The 19,674-nt window shown below is 42.2% G+C and overlaps 1 protein-coding gene across 2 annotated transcripts in view; it reads right to left on the minus strand.

Annotated features, from left to right (window-relative positions):
- CEP290 (centrosomal protein 290) overlaps window positions 1-19,674 on the minus strand; it is a 221,073-nt gene that overhangs the window by 164,373 nt on the left and 37,026 nt on the right. For both annotated transcript variants that reach the window (XM_083182358.1, XM_083182357.1), the window contains exons 10-15: window positions 18,913-19,002; window positions 18,629-18,751; window positions 18,420-18,543; window positions 16,240-16,403; window positions 9,238-9,400; window positions 919-1,019 (exon numbers count right to left, since the gene is read on the minus strand). In XM_083182358.1, coding sequence (XP_083038484.1) covers window positions 919-1,019; window positions 9,238-9,400; window positions 16,240-16,403; window positions 18,420-18,543; window positions 18,629-18,751; window positions 18,913-19,002 — 765 coding nt within the window. The remainder of the gene's footprint in view (window positions 1-918; window positions 1,020-9,237; window positions 9,401-16,239; window positions 16,404-18,419; window positions 18,544-18,628; window positions 18,752-18,912; window positions 19,003-19,674) is intronic.

The raw sequence follows: 19,674 nt of genomic DNA on the forward strand, positions 1-19,674 counted from the left end.
ATATATATATATTTGCCTTCTCTGGTGTACCTTTGGATCTACTTTGTGTGTCTTGACAAAGGCCCCATGCGGGTCGAAACGTCGACTACTATGTGTCACTATTAAAATTGGCTGACTTTTGCTGCTATGGTGAGTGCCCTCGCTTTTTATTAAGCACTTTGAAATATATATATATATCTATCTATCTTTCTATCTATCCTTCAAGAAAAGAAGCGGCACTCCAGGACTTGTATAAAGAAGATGTCACTCTTTATTCATCAATCTACGTTTCGGTTTTATGGAAAAAAACGTCATCATTCCTGATGACTTTTTTTTCCATAAAACCGAAACGTAGATTGATGAATAAAGAGTGACATCTTCTTTATACAAGTCCTGGAGTGACGCTTCTTTTCTTGAAGGATACAAATTTGCTGTTGAAGGCACCGGGCAAGCTAAATCTATAAACAGAGTGCCGGAAATACTACTCAATATATAATACTCAAGTCTCAAAAAAACACTGTATGCAAGAGTCAGGAACACGCCTTGCCACACGGAGAGTCCAAGATGGTGGTGGTACCATGGGAGGGGTTGGCTAGACTTCACTCCCCATTGAATGAGTTGTCTGGAGCGCAATGAATAATCTCTAATATTTTTCCTGATGTTAGATAAGGCATCAGAAGGACAACAAAAAAGTGAATCCAGTGCAGCAATAGCTCAGAAAAGCAAATTCTGTGCTATGTGGCAGAGCGGGTCTAAAACACAACTGCCATCTTAAGCCACCATGCACCAGAGAAATTGCTAGCATATGTTCCTTGTTTTATTCTATTTAATTTGCTTTGGAGTCATTTCAGAGTTTAGCCCATATGAACAGTTTGATCCTGCAAACAACAACTAGTCTAGAAACCATCAGATAGAGCAGTCACATAAATAAAGTCTTACCTCTTTTAAAAGAACCTGATTTTCAGCTCTGTATTGTTGTTGCTTGAGTGTCCTCACATTCTTAAATTCAGTGAGATCAATTACAGTTTTGGGATCAAGACCTTAAAGAAATAAAATTGTAACGCATGAATTAAAGCTCTGCATTTAACCAGCAATAAACTGAAATTTTTCAAATGACAAAACTAATTTTAAAAGCTTTCTGGAGTCAACCCCGGAGGCCCACCTAGATCAATCAACCCTCTAGCAGCCACTGGCTAGGCACCGGTCAGTCTGGTACTCCCTGCATGTTTCATGTACCACTAAGTCCACACACACCATTCAGGCAATTTCACTGAAGAATGTGCAATTGATGCTCAACCAGTATCTCATAAAAAAGCTTTACCAACAAGTAGGACTTCACAAAATCTCTCTCACCTAAGACTTTGCACCTTATAGAACGATATCTATTTTCAGCAGAGCAGCTGCACTCTGAGTAAATCAGAGTAAATCAGAGCCTGTACATTTCTACATAGGATATCATATTATCCTATGAGACATAATTATTACCTGTATGATTTGTGCTATGTTAATGGATTAATCCATTTAAAATATCTAACTTATAAATAACCCTGCATATTTTCATCTTCTGCACCATCAACATTAGTGGCATTTGTACAGCTTGGAACTTAATACTGTAGGTGCATACCAAATTGCATCTGGACCCACACGGGAATCAATGTCAACTAGCAACAGTTCCAAACACCTGCAGTTCACTCAGTGCACAGGGTACCACAACTTCTCCTTAAGAAAGGTTCAAGGACACTAACAAAGTGAAAAGTACTTATATCAATCAATAACATGATGGTAACTGCAAGACGGGATATAGAATATCTCCTAAAAAAAGGAGAAATCCCAAAATCAGGTGCGCTCACTTTGGTAGTGTACTCTTTATTGCTCCAGAAAAAAAAGAGGGTACTTATGTAGTAACTGGGCTGCCGATTTTGAAATCGGGTCCATCGCATCGCACCCGACCATATCGCATGCGATGCGATGCGATGGACCCGATTTTTCCATAGGATTCAATGTTAAAATGGAGCCCGAAGCGTGGCCAGCGTAGCGAGCCCCGCGAGGGGACACAGAATACCGTCCCCTCGCGGGGCTCGCTTCGCTCACCACGCTTCGGGCTCGGTGGCTCGCTACGCTCGCCACAGGTTTATATCCAACTCCATGCCCACTTGGATAGTAGGGGTATGAAAAGGACCCCTTTTTCCCATTGAATTCCATGTTAAAATGGACTCAGTCCATTTTAACATTGAATCCTATGGAAAAATCGGGGCATCGCATCGCATCGCATCTAATTGTATGCCTTAACTTAAGGCATACAATCAAAAAATCGGCAGCCCAGATACTACATAAGTACCAAAAAGAGAATAAAATAAGTTTCTCTTTCATCCTATGGAGGACAATGAAAGCAAGTAACTGTGTGAAATCATTTGTTAGAGCCACATTGGTTTCCAAGAACACTGGTTTAGCAGTACCTCAAATGACTGAGCAAGTGGAATCAAACACTGGGATGTTAAAAAAATGTTATGTTCACTTCATGAATATATTTTTTGTGCATACAGACACTTATGAACACCCCTCATAAATACAGAAACCATATCAAACTTGACACCTTCCTTGTGGATTTTCCTCAGAATTCTGTTGTACTACAACAGGTGTGTTCCTGCCAAAGCATAAAAATCTGTAATTACAGGGACTATTGCAGTATGTTAACTCACAAACAGAGCTCTTCCCAAGATCTGTTTAAAAGGACGATGGTCTCAAAATTTGATGCTAAGCAGCATGCATGGTTTATTTAGTTGCAGGTAGTATCAAAATGGAATAGGTCTATTTCTAAACTGCCACCACAGGATTAACTGAATCACCTTTGGAACTTTCTGAATGCCAACAACTTTATCAAATCACAAACATTCACCATTTGGGATTGTGACAACAGAAGTCAATCTTAAGGCCCCCATCCACTAGTGCGATATGGCCACCATTCATCAGATTCCAAGCTTTCAGAACGAGGTATTGGATAAAAAAGTGTCACATCGGATGTCCTTTCCCCTGACTCTGATCAGAGGTATGTTTCTGTGCTCCTCGGATTGGCGTAGCAGATCGTTATAGCTACTATGCATATTTATTGGATCCTGCAGCCATGACTGGGATTGTATACTCAACATCTTATGCAAAAGAACCGTATATGATGTATCGTATGAGGTCAATCCGTTTCGGAGCTGCCTGGTGAGTTGGCGGGGAATCGCAGCCGATACCTTGCACTAGTGGATGGGGGCCATTAGGACCCCTAATTTTTTAGAGATGCGTTCATGGCCATCCGTAGGATTCAAAGTTCCCAATAAAAGGACTGGAACTCAGAGCAGTGTTCAACTCACTAGCCATAAAGCATCACCTACTATATAAAGGAACATTGCGTATCAGTGCATACTGCAAACCTTGACTACCAGAAATGTACCAAGAACTCCCTGGCCAAGGAAAAAACAGCAAATTCTTTCAATGGGTGGAACATTTGTTTAGGTGTTGGGAAGGAAATTTTGCCATCAGTATGGGGATGGTCAAATCACCTGCATGTTTCACGATGGACTCTGCTAAATTGCTGTGTCAGACAGCGACCTGATCTTAGGTACTGTTTCGAAATTTTTGCATCCGAATATGTTACTTTTGGACAGAAGGAGCCTGATTTTGGTTCCCTAGCATAAGCAAATTTTCTCTATAATGGACAAAACCATGTACACTGGAAGTGGGGCAGATGTAACATGTGCAGAGAGAGTTCAATTTGGGGGTGTGGTTTGTACTTCAAACAGATATCTATACTGCAGTGTGAAAATAAAGCAGCCAGTATTTACTCTGCACAGAAACAAAATAGCACCCAAATCTGACGCTCTATGCACAGGTTACATCTGCAACCTGTCCCCCCGCCCCCCCTACAGTGCACATGGTTTTGTCTATTGTAGAGAGAATTTGCTTTAGCAAGTGAACCAGAATCAGTGCAACACAATATACCTTTTTTGCATACTCATCAGAGGAAGGCAGCTTTCCTCATCAGTGTTGCAACAAGACGTGGGATCTCGAGTCCAAGCCCTGTAGGGGGGTAACTTGTGGTTTTGTTTGGAGGCCATGAGGTCTACCTGAGGTTCTCCCCACCGACTGACGAGGAGGTGGAACACTTCTGGGTGCAGAGACCATTCCCCCAAGTGGATGTCCTGCCAACTCAGGAAGTCGGCCTCCCAGTTCAAGAACCCTGGAATGAGAGGCCGAGGGACGTGAGGCCGAGACCTCTTTCATGGCGACACAACTTTTTGTAACGCCCTGATGGTTGACATATGCGACAGCGGTCGCATTGTCTGTCTGGACCTTGACTGACTGACCCAGAAGAAGTGTCTCAGCCTGGCAGAGAGCACGATAAATTACCCGGACCACCAGGATGTTGATGGATAACCGTGACTCCGTGGCTGACCAGCAAAGGATCTTCCAGGACCACTGAGCCCCAGCCATAAAGGCTGGTGTCCGTTGTCAGTACAATTCACTTGTGTGGGGAAAAGGAACAGCCAACACTGAGGTCTGACTGTCTGAGCCACCACAGGAAAGTCGAACTGGTCGTTTGGGACTGGATTATTGTTTGAGACTTCAGACAGAGATGGGAGGGATTTCACTTGCGCAGCACTTCACATTGGAGAGGGCATGAATGGAACGGACCGAACTCTACCATGGGATATGTAGAGACCAACTTCCTCAACACCTTCATATAGAGATGTATTGACACCCTGCGACGTTGGAGGAAGGACTGTATCATGTGGTGAATCACTGGTGACTGATCCAATAAAAGGAGGTCATCCAGGTAAGGATGAATGCAGACTTTTGTGCTGTGGACAGACCGAATGGGAAAGCTCAGAATTGGAAGCAACTGTCTCTTACATCAAATCGAAGGAATTGCTGGTGAACCGGATGGATTGGGATGTGCAAGTAAGCGTCCTGAAGATCATGAAGTCCCCCAGTTCCAACTAATGAAGAATAGATGCGAGAGACTCCATTCTGAACCTCCGCACCCTCAAGAATAAGTTGACGCGCTTGAGATTAAGAATGGGTCTGAAGAATCCATTGGGTTTTCTCACCAAAACCCCTTGCCCCTTTTAGATGGAGAAACCGGGAGGATCACTGATTCCTGTAAGAGGAAGGTAATGGCTGACTGCAGGGCAGAGGCTTTCAGAGTGTCTGACGGTAGAGCAGTCTTGTAAAATCGGGTTGGAGGGTGTACCTCCCGTGACACAATCTCCAACACCCAAGTCAGTTGTGGCAGAAGTCCAAATAGTGGCAAAGTTTAGCAACTGACCTCCTATGCTGGACCTACCCCTCAAAGGACCTCTGACTTCAGGCAGAGGGCTTGTCTGATTGTTGAGGGGTCTGTCATTTACCTGCCCAAGGTTGCATGGTCTTCTGTATTCTCAGAAAGGAGTCCTGAAATCTTTGGAATGGCTGGCTCCTAGCTTAATTCTGCAGATAACAGGGTCAAAAAGAGTGCTGCTAAGGCCTAGTAGGCCCTGAAGGCAGGAAGGTAGTCTTAGAGGTCACGATGGTGACCACAATTTTATCCAGCTTTGGTCCAAATAAAACGGTCCCAGAGAACGGAAGAGATTCCAGTTCACATTTAGACTCGCTTTCGGTTTGCCAAGAGCGCAACCATAAATCTCTGCGCACAGCCCCAGATACAACCGATATTTTTTAGGCAAATACACCCATATCCATTGTAGCTTCGCTCAGATATGTACTTGATTCTCCGATATGGTCAACCAGAGACAAAGGGTCAGATGCCGTGCACCTAACTGTAAACCATCTGAAAGGGCATCCACCCAAGAGCCTATAGCTAAAGAGGTCCATGCGGTCGCATTGGCCGGTCTAATGGCAGAACTAGCATTAGAAAAAAAAAATGGACTTGAGAAACTGTTCTAGTTTTTTGTCCACAGGGTCCCTGAGTTACATCAGGGATAGTCAGAGTGGTGGATTTAACCAGTCTGGCAATATGGGAGTCTGGTAAGGTGGGGGCAACTCCCATGCCTTCCTTATCCTCAGATAGGGGATAGAATGAAGCAATGCACTTAGCGACTATAAACTCATTAGGATGCTGCCATGCCTCATTGAATAAACTATGCAATTGAGTGGACTGAGGGAACACCGCAGGATCCTTCTTTTACGTTAAAAAAAGTGGGACATCGGAGGGAGGCAGGGCCTCCTCATCCTTGACGAGTAACACAGCCTGAATTGATTTTATGAGTGCATCCAGTCTGTTCTTAGGTAGATAATGGCAGGTCATAGTCCTGAGCCTCAGACCCAGTGTCCTCTATGGAGGATTGCTCTGACTGCGACTCCTCAATCTGAGAAGATAGGGAAGTTTCACGAGGCAATGATCTGCAAATAGATGGTCTCAACGACTGATGGAGGGAGTCTGACACATGGACCAACCCCTGAAATGACAGGGTTAAGTCCTGCAGTCATGCAGATTCCGGTGTGGGTTGTGGGGCCTGAGCCACCGGCATTGCCTGTTGTGCCAGGGCAGCGGGGCATGAGAGGCTGCGAGCTGGGAAGCAATCCCTCTCATTGCGGAGGATAAAGAGGTCCATTCCGGTTCACGGGGGGTTGGCTCACTACTAGGCAGCCTGCTAGGGTCCCTCATGCCACAGTGCTCACAAAGGCCCATATGATCCTGCACCAAACAACTATAATTTTCTTTGCATTAAGTGTAAGCGCCTGCAGTTCGGTAGTAGCTATGATCTGCACGCACACATGCACAGCCCTTGTGAAATAGTAAGTGCTGTACTAGCAATAGCTTATAAATAAACAATCTGAAGGTACTGCTGAAGTATGGGACTTAGAAAGGCACAATGAACTTCTACTGTAAATGAACAAACAAGTTACAGTAAATGTTCCAAACAACCCTATGTGGCTGCTATACAGCTTATATGAAAAATAATAAACAGCCTAATGGGCCCTACAAATATGTGTAGGAATTCCTAGCTATGCTAGGTCGGGCACTGCTGCACCTCTATTGCTCAGCACACAACGCTTACAGCCCACACACAACGTGAGCTGTTAGTGCTGTTTGCTGAGCAAATGGAGAACACTGGTGACCTGTGAAATTCACGGACCATCAATCTCAGACAGCAACGTGTGGGGGGTGGGACACATTGCTGTAACAATAGCTCCTATACACACACAAACACACACACACCGATGTAGGGGCATTTTCTAAGCAACTTTGCCAAACTAAGCAAAGTCGCTTAGAAAATGCTTTAAATGCTTTAATATCAGAATGTGTGTAGGTACAGGTCGAGTATCCCGTATTCGAATATCCGTTATCCGAATTATTCCGAAATACGGACATTCCAGAAAGTGAAAAAAATTTATTTTTTTGCTAAAAACTCACTGGGGACATTTGTAACAGCATCACTGGGGACATGATATGTAACTGGCACTATATATGTGCAAGACAATGATTGCTTGGCATTCAAATTCAGTGCTGAGATAGTACACACATTTTGTTTCACGTTTTGAAACCTTGTTTTTTGAACAATTAAAATATATTTGTGTGTATTTTATGTGGTAATAAAATATATTTGTGTGTATATTATGTGTTTATACAGCATAAATGCAAGATACTTCAAAATACATCATTGAAATATTAAAATATTCCGAAATACGGAATAATCCGTTATCCAAAATTCTCCTGGTCCCGAGCATTTTGGATAAGGAATACTCAACCTGTAGTATAAGTTGCTAACCCTGAAGTACAAGTAGTGAAAGTACAATGATCTAAAAGCAATTATCCTGTCACTATAAAGAGGAATAGAGCAGACCCAGTACAGACTTAAGACAATTGGAGGCACTTTTGTAACCCTCAATAGCACCAACAAGTGAAGTGGGGTAGGGAAAAACCTTGGCACTGGGACAGTGATGGCTCTGAGGGAGGCAGGAGCTGGATCTCCTGTGGGAAAACCAGAACGGAATGCCACCAAGGGGATGGAGGTGGGGCCACAGGGGTGAGCCCCCCCCCCCCCCAGCCCCCCCCCCCCCCAGGTACCTCCAAGGCTGCCGCCATAAGCCCCATTTAGTGGAAAAAAAGCCATGGTGGTCTAGCGTGGACTACAGAAGAGACATGATCCACACTGCCAGGCCGCCGTGGATGCCACTAAACTACGGCAGTTTGAGCCGCTAACTTCTGTACCCCACGAGCGGAGACCTGCTTACCTGCTACTGCAACCTGGCCATGGCTCCCTCCAAGTGCCAGGAGGTGGTTGGTGAGTGTGGCCGATAGGTCCCTACACTGGCCGCCGGGTGAGGGTGAAGGAGCTGTCAGCGGCTGTGTTGTGTAACGCAGTGATGACAGCCCAGAAATAAAAATAGAAGAAAAAAAATAAAGAAAATTGGGGCTGAAACAACTCCCTCCTTAAAAAGGCACCCGGTTACCGCAGGCCTCAAGAAATAAATGGTTCCTGAGGACAGGGAGGAGGAGCCATGGGCTGCACTTCCCTAAAGAAGTTGTCTCCTTGGTGCCTGGATCCTCTAGACCCCATCATACCCAATGTACCAGCATCCACCACGGGCTGATAGGAAAAATATAAGTATTAGTATTTACACCAAATCCTTTACACGGAGTACTCTAGGAGACACAGGATGCACAGCTTTTTTCACAATGTTGTTTTGGTTAAAAAATTGTTTGTTCATGAAAAACCTTGTTTTTTCCCCTCTCTTCTTTTATACTGTTAGGTTATAACCTGTTGTTATGGCCTTTGCAACGTATAAGACGACAATAAAGTGTTACAGGAAAAGTTGCAGTGTTAGGTCACCAGGTTAACAAATTTTACTGCGAATATAAAAGTGTGTTTAAAAATTGGAGCTGAGCACCTATTAGTCCTCTAGTGTTCCTTAATGAACGCAAAGAAAAAATATAACGATCCTGTTTTAGGATAATAGAAACCGTTGAGAGCACAATAAGTTGGTCACTGGATGTGCTATATGATGTTTGCAACAAACCTAGAACGGTTCACCCTTTGAGTGGCAAGTGAATTTGTCAAAAAAGGTGTGAAAATTGCCATGCAAACATTTTAAATCGTGATCATGAAATGTAATGTTTACCTTATATAGGAAATATAATCTTTTTATACACAACACAAAAACACATACATTTTATAGGTAAAAATCATTGGCTAGGAATATGAGGCCCCAGCTCCTAAGTATGATATACTGTACAAAATTATCAATTGAGATTAATGGAGACCTGCTTACCTAAGCGTTCTCGAAGATCTTCATTTTCATCAAGGATATCATTGACCTTTAATTCCAGTTTGTTTATATCTGTGGTCAGTGCCTCAATTTCACGATCTCTGATATTCAGATGAGTCTTTAAATCCTTAACTTCAGCAACTGCTTCTTCAAGGCCATAAACTCCCTGTAAGTGAACATAGACGGACCTCATTGAATGTAAATTGAATACAGGCTAGAGTATGCTTACAGACCAACATAAAATGTTTATATTTTTGGAATGCAATTATTTTCCCATGCACAATTATGTGTTTTATAAAACCTTGCCATTTACTTGGCATAGCATTTTTTTCATAATCAAGCAAAGAAAGAACATTACAGAGGAAGGAAAACACCTTGGTGAACTAGAAGTCAACCTTTCGAAGAATAACTGCCTTGGAAATGAAGCAGAAAGCAAGGATTATACACCATAATACCTTTTCTTCGGAGTACTTCATGGCAGCCATTACATTGGGTTCATCCCTCTCTCTCTCTCTCTCAATTAAACAGGTAGTTTTATCCCCCAGGATCTAGCTCCTCCTCTTCCACATCCTATATAAACTGATCACCTCCCTCTTATGCTTAGTCTTTGAATGTCTCCGCCCAGATCCTAGGGAAAAAACACAAACAGGGAGGGCTAAAAAATATAGGCTGCCATGAAGTACTCCGAAGAAAAGGTATTATCGTGAGTATAATCCTTGCTTTCTTCTTCATATTTCATGGCAGCCATTACATTGGGATGTACCAAAGCAGTAGGGAGGGTTATACAATACCTCAAGCTAAAGCTTGTTTCAACACTTCACCTCCAAACCGAACTTCCGCCACATCCAAAGCGTAATGTTTGGAAAACGTGTGTACCGACGACCAAGTAGCTGCTTGGCATATTTCTCTGGCTGACACATTCGCCTCTCTCGCCCATGAGTGTGCTTTAATGCCTTCAGGCACTGGACACCCTACTTTCTTGTAGGAAAAATAAATAAACTTCTCTGAGCCATCTTGAAATTGTTTGTTTTGCTGGGGCGAACACTTTCTTCGCTCCCTGCGTAATCACAAATACATTTTCTGTCTGCCTGAAGACTGCAGACCTATCTAAATAAATTTTAATGGCTCTGACCACATCTACGGTATGTAGATTTTCTTCCTTCTTATTTGACAGACTCAGATAGAAGCATGGTAATACGATTTCCTGATTCAGATGGAATGATGATGTGTTTGGTCCTAAGGACCACTCTGTCCGGAAAGATCTTCAGATATTGGTCTTGAATACACAAGGCTTGAAGTTCACCAACTCTTCTGGCCGATGTAACTGCCTCTAGGAATACTACTTTCCATGTCATACACTTAAGATTGGCTCTCTCTAATGGCTCAAATGGCGCCAACATAAGTCCTTTCAAAACTAAATTAAGGTCCCATTGAGGAACCATAGACTTGATTCTTGGACAAATTATTTTAATAGCTTGGCAAAATCTCTTTACCAGACTATGTTCAGCAAGTTTTCGATCCAAAAAAGCTGAAATATGCACTTTCAGCATAGACACTGCTAATCCCTTGTTGAAACCGTCACATAGGAATTGCAGTACATGTGATATATTTGCTTTGGGAAATCGGAATTTGTCTTTAGACCATTTCGCAAATATCCTCCAGACTCTGTAGTAGATGGCTGATGAAACCTTTTTTTCTCGCTTGAAGAAGTATTTCAATCACCTCAGGAACCATATTCTTCTCCTTCAATTGTTGCCTCTCAATTTCCACGCCGTCAATGATAATTCCGAGGTTCTTGACATCTGACCGAGCCTTGAGAGAGAAGGTCCACTGATACTGGCAGGAACAATGGATCCGCTACCGCCATACTCTCCAACATTGGAAACCAAGCTCTTCTGGGCCAGAATGGCAGGACTATTATCACTTGCCACTTCTCTGTCCTGACTTTCCATAATACTCTGAATGAGAGAGAATGGTGGGAAAACATAGGCTAGGGCGCAGTTCCACCTCTGAGACAGAGCATCCACTCCGCACGATCACTGCGGGAGTTTTTTGTTGACTGAAGACGCCATAAGGTCTATCTCTGGTCGGCCGAAATGATCTATTATTAGCTGGAACACAGACTCTGCCATTTTATTTTCTTCTCCTGGAACGTGCAATGCTGATATTGACTGGAGATTTACTTCGGCCCACGACATGATGTTCTTTACTTCTTCTATCAATACAAGGCTCCGCGTTCCCCCTTGTCGATTGATATAGGAGACAGTTGTAGCGTTGTCTGAGAAGACGCGAACGTGAGCCCCTTTGATGTACCTTGCAAAGAATTTTGTCGCCTGCCAAACTGCTCTCAACTCTCTGTGGTTGGATGATAGCTCTTTTTCTCGAGATGACCATCTTCCCTGGTATGTTTCTCCTAGGTGTAGAAAAAGGTTTAGGTCACAGATGTGGCCTTTAGAGTGCGCCTGGGAGGAGTTGAGAAGCCAAAGCAGCGGTTCCAAAATTGGGGTGTCAATCCCAAACAATGTATAGCAAGGAAAAAGGGGGGTTGGAACCGCGCTCAAACTAAAACATGCAACAGGTTTTAGGTAATAATGTATATAAATTTTAATACGAAATAAAATATAGAATTATAAAATAGAGGATTACATATCCCATAAAAACATAGATACCACAATGCGTGTGTATGAGAGGTATAATCACCCACAATATGCTGCACAGTCCCGAGTCCGTTCCTAGAATGCCTCTATTTAGATGTCCCAATTGAAAGCCTTTAGGAGAAGGATGATCTCCAATCCAGGGAGCTCCTTGATGTTTGATAGGTGTTCTACCTGGAATTATATTGTGGAGAACCAGGGAGCGCCCGATGTTTTGGGAGGTGCTCTACCCGGGATATTGTTGCTGGGAGCCAGGGAGCATCGGATGTTGGAGGTGCTCTACCTGGTGTATGATGGTAAAGTCCCAGATGGTTGGCTGATGGGAATAAATTTGAAGAGGCTGGTCCGGTCACAGGGTGGAAATGTAACTGCAGGTTCAGCTGTGGGTATCTTGAGTCTCTTTCACCTTGTTTCTCCTAGGCCATGCGCCCCCCAACCTGTGGCACTGGCATCCGTGGTGATTACTTCGTACCTTGGACTCTCTAGCGATAATTTTCTTTCTTTTAGTAATTCGTACTCCCACCATGCAAGAGATTCTTTTATTGTTTCTGGAATCTTTATTATTTGATCTAGCGATATATGTTTCCTGGTGTACTTCAGGAGAAACCATTGCAACGGCCTCATTCTCCATCTTGCCCAGGGAGTTATGTCTACTGCAGAAGCCATCATACCTAGTAGACTCATCGCCATCCTTAGAGACACTCGAGGATTGCTGTAAATTAATGAAATCATCTGCTGAATTTTTTTCGCAACTTTATTCTGACAAAGATATTTGGAATGACACTGTGTGTATCAGGATACCAAGAAACTGAATATTTTGAGAAGGAATGAGCCGACTTTTTTCCCAATTGACCAACCATCCGGCATCATTTTATGGTATAATCCCTTGCCACAATTATCTCTCAGTCTTCTGACTGAGCTGTAATCAGGATATCGTCTAAGAATGCCCATATCATGATCTTTTGTTTCCTTAGTTTCTCTATTAACACTACAAGAAACTTGGTAAAGACTTGTGGAGATGAAGTGAGGCCGAACAGCAGTCAGGTGAACTGGTAATGCCCTTCTCTTATGGCGAATCTCAGATACTTTCTGTTGCTTGTGGCAATAGGAATGTGGAAATACGCATCCTTTAAATCGATTGCGATTAAGTAATAATTTTTCTGATCCCCATCAGGATAGATTTGGTGGTAACCATATGAAATTTCTTTTTTCTTATACGGTCGTTCAGACTAAAATCGAGGATGGTTCTGAAACCACGGATACCTTGTTTATAACAAAAAGACGGGAGTTAAACCCTAGTCCCTTTTCCATTTTAGGGACTTCTTCGACTGTGTTTATTTCGATCAATGCTTGTAAACTTAGCTTTAGAACTTCCTTCTCTGCTTTTGCCAGAGGAATTCTGGAACTTAAAAACTTTTCCAACCTTGGCCTTGAAAGAAACTCCAATCGATATCCCGTGGTAACCACCTCTAAAACCCATCTGTCCCGGACGGTTTGATCCCAGATATAAGCAAACTCTAGAAGTCTTCCTGCCACTGGGATTTGTTCCACGGGACATATAGTGTCACTGTTTCTGACTTGACCCGGAACTTTCGCCTCTTTTCTTGATAGACTGACGAAAAAATGCCCTGGTCGCTCGAGGCATATTTGTCACGAAATGGCCTACCAGGCCTATATGATCTGGCTTGTCTGAACGACTGCCTACCAGAATAAGAAGGAAACTTGCCCCTTCTATCCTGAGGTAATCTTACAGACTTGCCTCCCGACATCCTCTGAATAATTTGATCCAGTTTGCTTCCAAACAGAAAAGCACCTTCATACTGAAGCGTTGCTAATTTATTTTTAGAATGGGAATCAGCCGCCCATGATTTTAGCCACAGGGCCCTTCTGGCCACCACACCTGACGTCAAGGATTTAGCAGAACAGTCCAATACATCCAATGACGCTTCATAGATATAGTCCACAGCGAGTTGAACCTGTGCAAGATTTTTACTAATCTGTTCGCGTGAGGTTCGGTCTTGCAGATCATCCTGCAATGAAGCACACCAAATTCTTAGTGCTCTAGAAAGAGATGCTATGGCTACTCCAGACTTCATGGAAACAGATGTTGAAACATGTAATCTTTAACGCACTCTCTATTCTTTTCTCTATTGCATCCTTAAGGGACGCCCCTTAGAAGAACGTCTTCTAATGGTTTGGTCGTGCGTGTAGTGACTTCAGAAACGGCTGCATCAATCTTAGGAATGCCACACCATTTTAAAAAGTCCTCATCTTCAATGGGAAACATTTTATCAATTATTTTGAATGACCCAACTCTTTTATCCACATTACTCCATTCTTTCGTTAATATGTCCTTAAAGACCTTATGCACTGGAAAACATCTGCCTGTCTTTGATTTGTCCTCAAATAAGGCATCAAACTCTTTTTACCGGTTGCTTGTAGTTCAGCATTTTAGAACGGGTTTTTAAAACCATTTCAACTAATTCCAGGTTAAACAAACGCTCGTCATCAATAACTTCTACTGACTCAGCACTGGAAGCACCTGAGGCATTATCATCAGAATACACAACAGCTTATCCACAATCGTCATCTCTGTCTAAACTGGTCTGTGACCTAGACCTTTTACTACTAGTGAATTCTTCTTTGGTTACAAAGTTCTTTTTCATCCATTCCATTAAATTAGAGATTTGAGAAGACACAGAAGAACCTGTTTTGGTGTGTACACACGGTGAGATGTGCCTTGAGATGCGATCCCCGATATGTTCAGATCGGGATCAGATCGGATCGGGATTGGATCCCAAGACACATCTGATTTGCATACAATCTTGACTATATAGTGCAGATCTGCACTATATAGTCAAGGAAGCCAAGACTTTCTGGCTTGCGATACGTGAACGCGCATCGGGATCGTAAGGGTTAAAACCCTTGCGATCTGCATCCGATGCCGATCCGATGTTGACTATATCGTCAACATCGGAAGGCAAATTGTACCGTGTGTACACACTATTTCTTTCTTCCTAAGGCATTCTTTACACAGAACATCTTCACCAACAAATGACATGCTGGACAACTTTTATCAGCCTTTTTCTTGCAAGCTTTCTTTTTTGCAACCAAAGGCACACTACAATAGAAGAAAAAATACACTGACATTCTTTCCACCTCAAACATTACGCCCTGGATGTGGCGGAAGTTCGGTTTGGAGGTGAAGTGTTGAAACAAGCTTTAGCTTGAGGTATTGTATAACCCTCCCTACTGCTTTGGTACATCCCAATGTAATGGCTGCCATGAAATATGAAGAAGAAAGCAAGGATTATACTCACGATAATACCTTTTCTTCGGAGTACTTCATGGCAGCCTATATTTTTTAGCCCTCCCTGTTTGTGTTTTTTCCCTAGGATCTGGGCGGAGACATTCAAAGACTAAGCATAAGAGGGAGGTGATCAGTTTATATAGGATGTGGAAGAGGAGGAGCTAGATCCTGGGGGAAAAAACTACCTGTCTAATTGGGAGAGAGAGAGAGGGATGAACCCAATGTAATGGCTGCCATGAAGTATGAAGAAGAAAGTCCTTTTATTAGTTATACTGTCTTCAGCAGACATGTTGCAGTAATGTTAATACATAGCTAGAAAATGTAAATGCAACTGGATTTGTTTTGGAAAAGGGTAGAATTTGAATCTATCAGTTGTATCAATCAATTACACATCGATGTGCCTATGCTGCTCAACTGCTACCTCCTTCCATTTCTTCACTCAACTCGCAGTGCAGGGACTCCCAATTCACTCCCAACCCCAGCACTGTACCTCCCAGGGGGGCCAGATGTACTAAGCTTGAAAAGTGATAAAATGGAGAGTGCTAAACCATCAGCCAATCAGCTCCTAACTACCATGTCACAGGCTATGTTTGAAATATAACAGGTAGGAGCTGATTGGATGGTGGTTATCACTTTTTAAGGCTTAGTACATCTTAGTACATCTAGTACATCTCGCTCAGGGTCTCAGAAAGCCTCACAAGATGATGATGGAGGAATATCACAAATCCATTAGCTCTGCTACACTAGCCCTGAAATGACGGAACTTCAGGGAAGTAATGACCAGAACCTCTGGTCAGTATCCTCTCCCTTTCTCCATGCTGCTGCTACCTGTTTCTACCTTTATGGAATAAAAATATTTCTTTATAATTGAGTGCCGGTTCTGACTCCTTCCATGCCGTGGGGGGTAAGTGTACTGTATTGCTTAACTTATGGACCACGTACCTTGATTATACTTTGCCTAGGAGTGCCGCCCTGTGACCCCAAACAGGACGCGGGAGGCCAGTTTAAAAACCAAAAAAATATTGAAAACAAATTCCATACCGTTTCATAATCCCTCATTCTTCTAAGTGCATCAATTAGATCTTTGTCTTTCTGCCTGGCATCATTCTCTGCCAATTCTGCAACACGCTCTGCTTCTTTGAGTCTTTGCTCCATAAGCTTCAACAATGTTTGAAGCTCTCCAGACTGATTTCTCTGCGAGTCACCTAAGGAAAAACAATTGTCAATAATAACCACTGGTCACTAGCTTCTGCACTGCACCTCAAACCGACAATTCAGACCGAAACAAGGGCATAAGGGCTCACCCAGATAAATACAAAAGAGGATGTTCTCAAACCTTCCCTGCAGCATAGTGTGCAATGTTCTAGTAATCCTTTCCTTACTGAATGTTCCCAGAATTAATGCTTGTGACCGAATAGTGCATGTAATACTGAAATGGTTTTCCTTATTGGCGGGAAAAGGACTAACAGGATAACCACAGGAGAGACTTTTAGCAGCGGCTAATAGTTATCAATATTACACCTTTAGAGGTATATCCTAGGTGTACAAAATCAAGGAGGTTAACTGGATAGTAACTATAGACCAATAAACGTTAAATCACAAAGTTTATATTTATAACATAATTATTAATATTTAAAAAATATACAGAACAGTTTTTGGTGCAGCTTACTTTTTTAAGCAGGTAGACAGGAGACAATGAAACGCTCTACTCTTGCTGACAGATTTTGGGAACAATACTATTCTACCCATCTTGGACCACCTTCCATTCTCAACTTTCTACCGCCCAGTCCTTATTTGGTGCATCTGGAACATTATCACCCTGGGAAATCACCACCTGCTCAATCTTGGGACTCCAGCTACCAGGAGAGCCTAAAGGTGCGTACCCACGGTACGATTTATGTTCCGTATGATATTGTATACGATTTCCCAGGAAAGTCGCAGTGGTCAAAAGCATAAGATTTGTGCTTAAAATAACGTACAATGTGCATAAGATATCATATACGATTATGACATCACAGCTGTACTACACTATACTATCTTATGCTTTCTAGCCAGAATTGAGTTGCATGCTCACCCGAGCAGCTCCCTGATAGACGACCGGCGGGAGCGCGCATCATACGTCGGATAGTGCGTACACACGGTAAGATATAGCGCACTATCTAGCATGCTATTCGAAACTAGCTAGTGTGCTCGATTTTGCACTATATTACCGTGGGTACGCACCTTAACTCCACTTGCGGAATTACAACACAGGGTATTGACAGTCAAATTTATGGACACCCACCTTATCCAGCACCTCTAATTCTGGACTGTATTTTTGAGGACTAACATCAACAGTAAGGAAGCACCATAGGAACAAGTGGGACTGCAATAAGTATATCTCGTTTCCCTTTTTCTTATCTCAAGTCTCTCAACATTCAACAGTTAATTCAATGAAGTCTGTTCCATGATTTTATGTTATTATATTTCCTAGACATCAATTATATTTGTTTTTATAATAATTGCTATTGAGTACTTGATACATATAAAACAATGTTTAAAAATTGTGATACCCAGTTCTCCACTCATACAGATACAGTTTACAGATAAAGTAAGTGGGTGGAATTGGCTATCTTACACATTCCCATCTTTTGGAATACTTACTACACATACTTACTACACATATTCTCAACACCTGCTCCTTGAGTGTTGCTGTGACCTATCATGCCAATACTGTAATTACGCAAAGATTTATTGCTCTGCCAGGATACCTAATAATTGTATTGTTTGACATACCAACCATCACAGAAGATTTCAAAATCCTAATTTACTATCAACACTCTCTTGGTGCCTTTGAACTTGGAATTCTCTGCCTTGTTTCAATAATCTTTTTCAGTTCAGTTCAGCTTAGTTCTTTAACTAGTCATTTCTTTCTATCAAACTATCACATGCAGGCACTACTACACCCCCCATGACCTTTTTGAGAGTTCAATATAATGTCCCTGAAACTATTTTATGGGAAAGGTCTATATGTAATACAATGGGTTATTTGCAGCATTGTGGCAATGAGAATTAGCAGGCTAAATAACTATACAGAGCGTTCATCTTTAAAGTTTACAAATTCGTGACACTCCTGTGTTACTAGTACAGTGCAAGCATTTTACAATGTAATAAAATGCTGGAATAAGGATGACAAATTTGGAAACCAAAGCTTAGCACATAATTTGCTGTAATACAATTACCTATATTTGCTTGGAATTGTCGTTTAAGATCTTCAATATGAACGGAATGTGAATCCATTTCCTTCGTGTGCTGCTCCAACTGCTCAGTCAGCATCTTGATGTGACTGTCTCGTTCCTGCAAACCCTAAAATGCATTACAATATACATATATAAATAATACATAACATTCTGGTTTTCAAGGTTTTCATTAAGTGCACATTGGACATTACCTGCTGGAGCGCTAGAACGCTGCTTTTGTCTGCATCCAACTGAGCAACTCTTAGTTTCTCTCTTAGGTTGTGCAACATCTGTTGATACTCCATAATCTCTTCGTCTTTAGAGGCCAAGATCCTCTGAAAGACAGAAAAATGGTCTTTTGCTATTAAACAACACTGCTCTTTAAAATTTCAGGCACAAACACAGCAGGAAGCTACTGTATTAGCCAATTAACCCTTAATGCTCAATATCCCAGATCCCAAATACTCCCCTCAAAAACAAGCAATTGATTTCATACCTTCCATTCCTCCACTTTTACATTTACAGCTACCATAACTGGATCATCTTCCTCATTCTTGGCCTTTAACTGCTCGGTTAGCTCCATAACCTATAGAAAATATGTATCAGTCTGATTTCAAACAAGAACAGAACATATCAGTGGTTCTTAAACTTGGTCCTCAGGACCACAAACAGGTCATGTTTTCCAGGTCCCCTGCAGGTGCACAGATGTATTCATTACTCACAGACATTTTAAAAATCGTCACAGGCGGAGCTAATTAGTTCCTTGCAGTTCTGGGAGGAGACTTGGAAAACATGCACTGTTTTGGGTCCTGAGGACAGAGATTGAAACTCTATGGAATATTTAACAAAACATTAAATTAAATGAAACATACAGTGCAAAATATATATAATAAGATTTTTGTTCTTATCTGATAAACCTGTTTCACCGATACCATGGGGGATACTGGAAAACCATAGGGGTATAAGCTGGTGCTGCAGGAGTCTTTCGAAAAGGTCATTTTTTTAAGACTAATCTGGCTCTCTCACCTCTATCCCACCCCCTTACCAAGGCAGGAAGTTTACTGTAAAAAAAAAAAAAAAAAAAAGCCCAAAAGAAATATAGGAGAAAGGAAGAGGAGAAATGAACCAGGCATACAAAAAAAAACATGCATACTTCGCAGACCTGGTGTAGCAGAACCCGAAACCACCCCTTCCCAGATTTGGACAGGAAGTCTGGATGTCCAATCTCTGCAGTGATATCTGAATGCGGTCATCATCA

This window comes from Crinia signifera, chromosome 4 (genome assembly GCF_055691185.1).
Source record: "Crinia signifera chromosome 4, ASM5569118v1, whole genome shotgun sequence".
Taxonomy (NCBI): domain Eukaryota; kingdom Metazoa; phylum Chordata; class Amphibia; order Anura; family Myobatrachidae; genus Crinia; species Crinia signifera.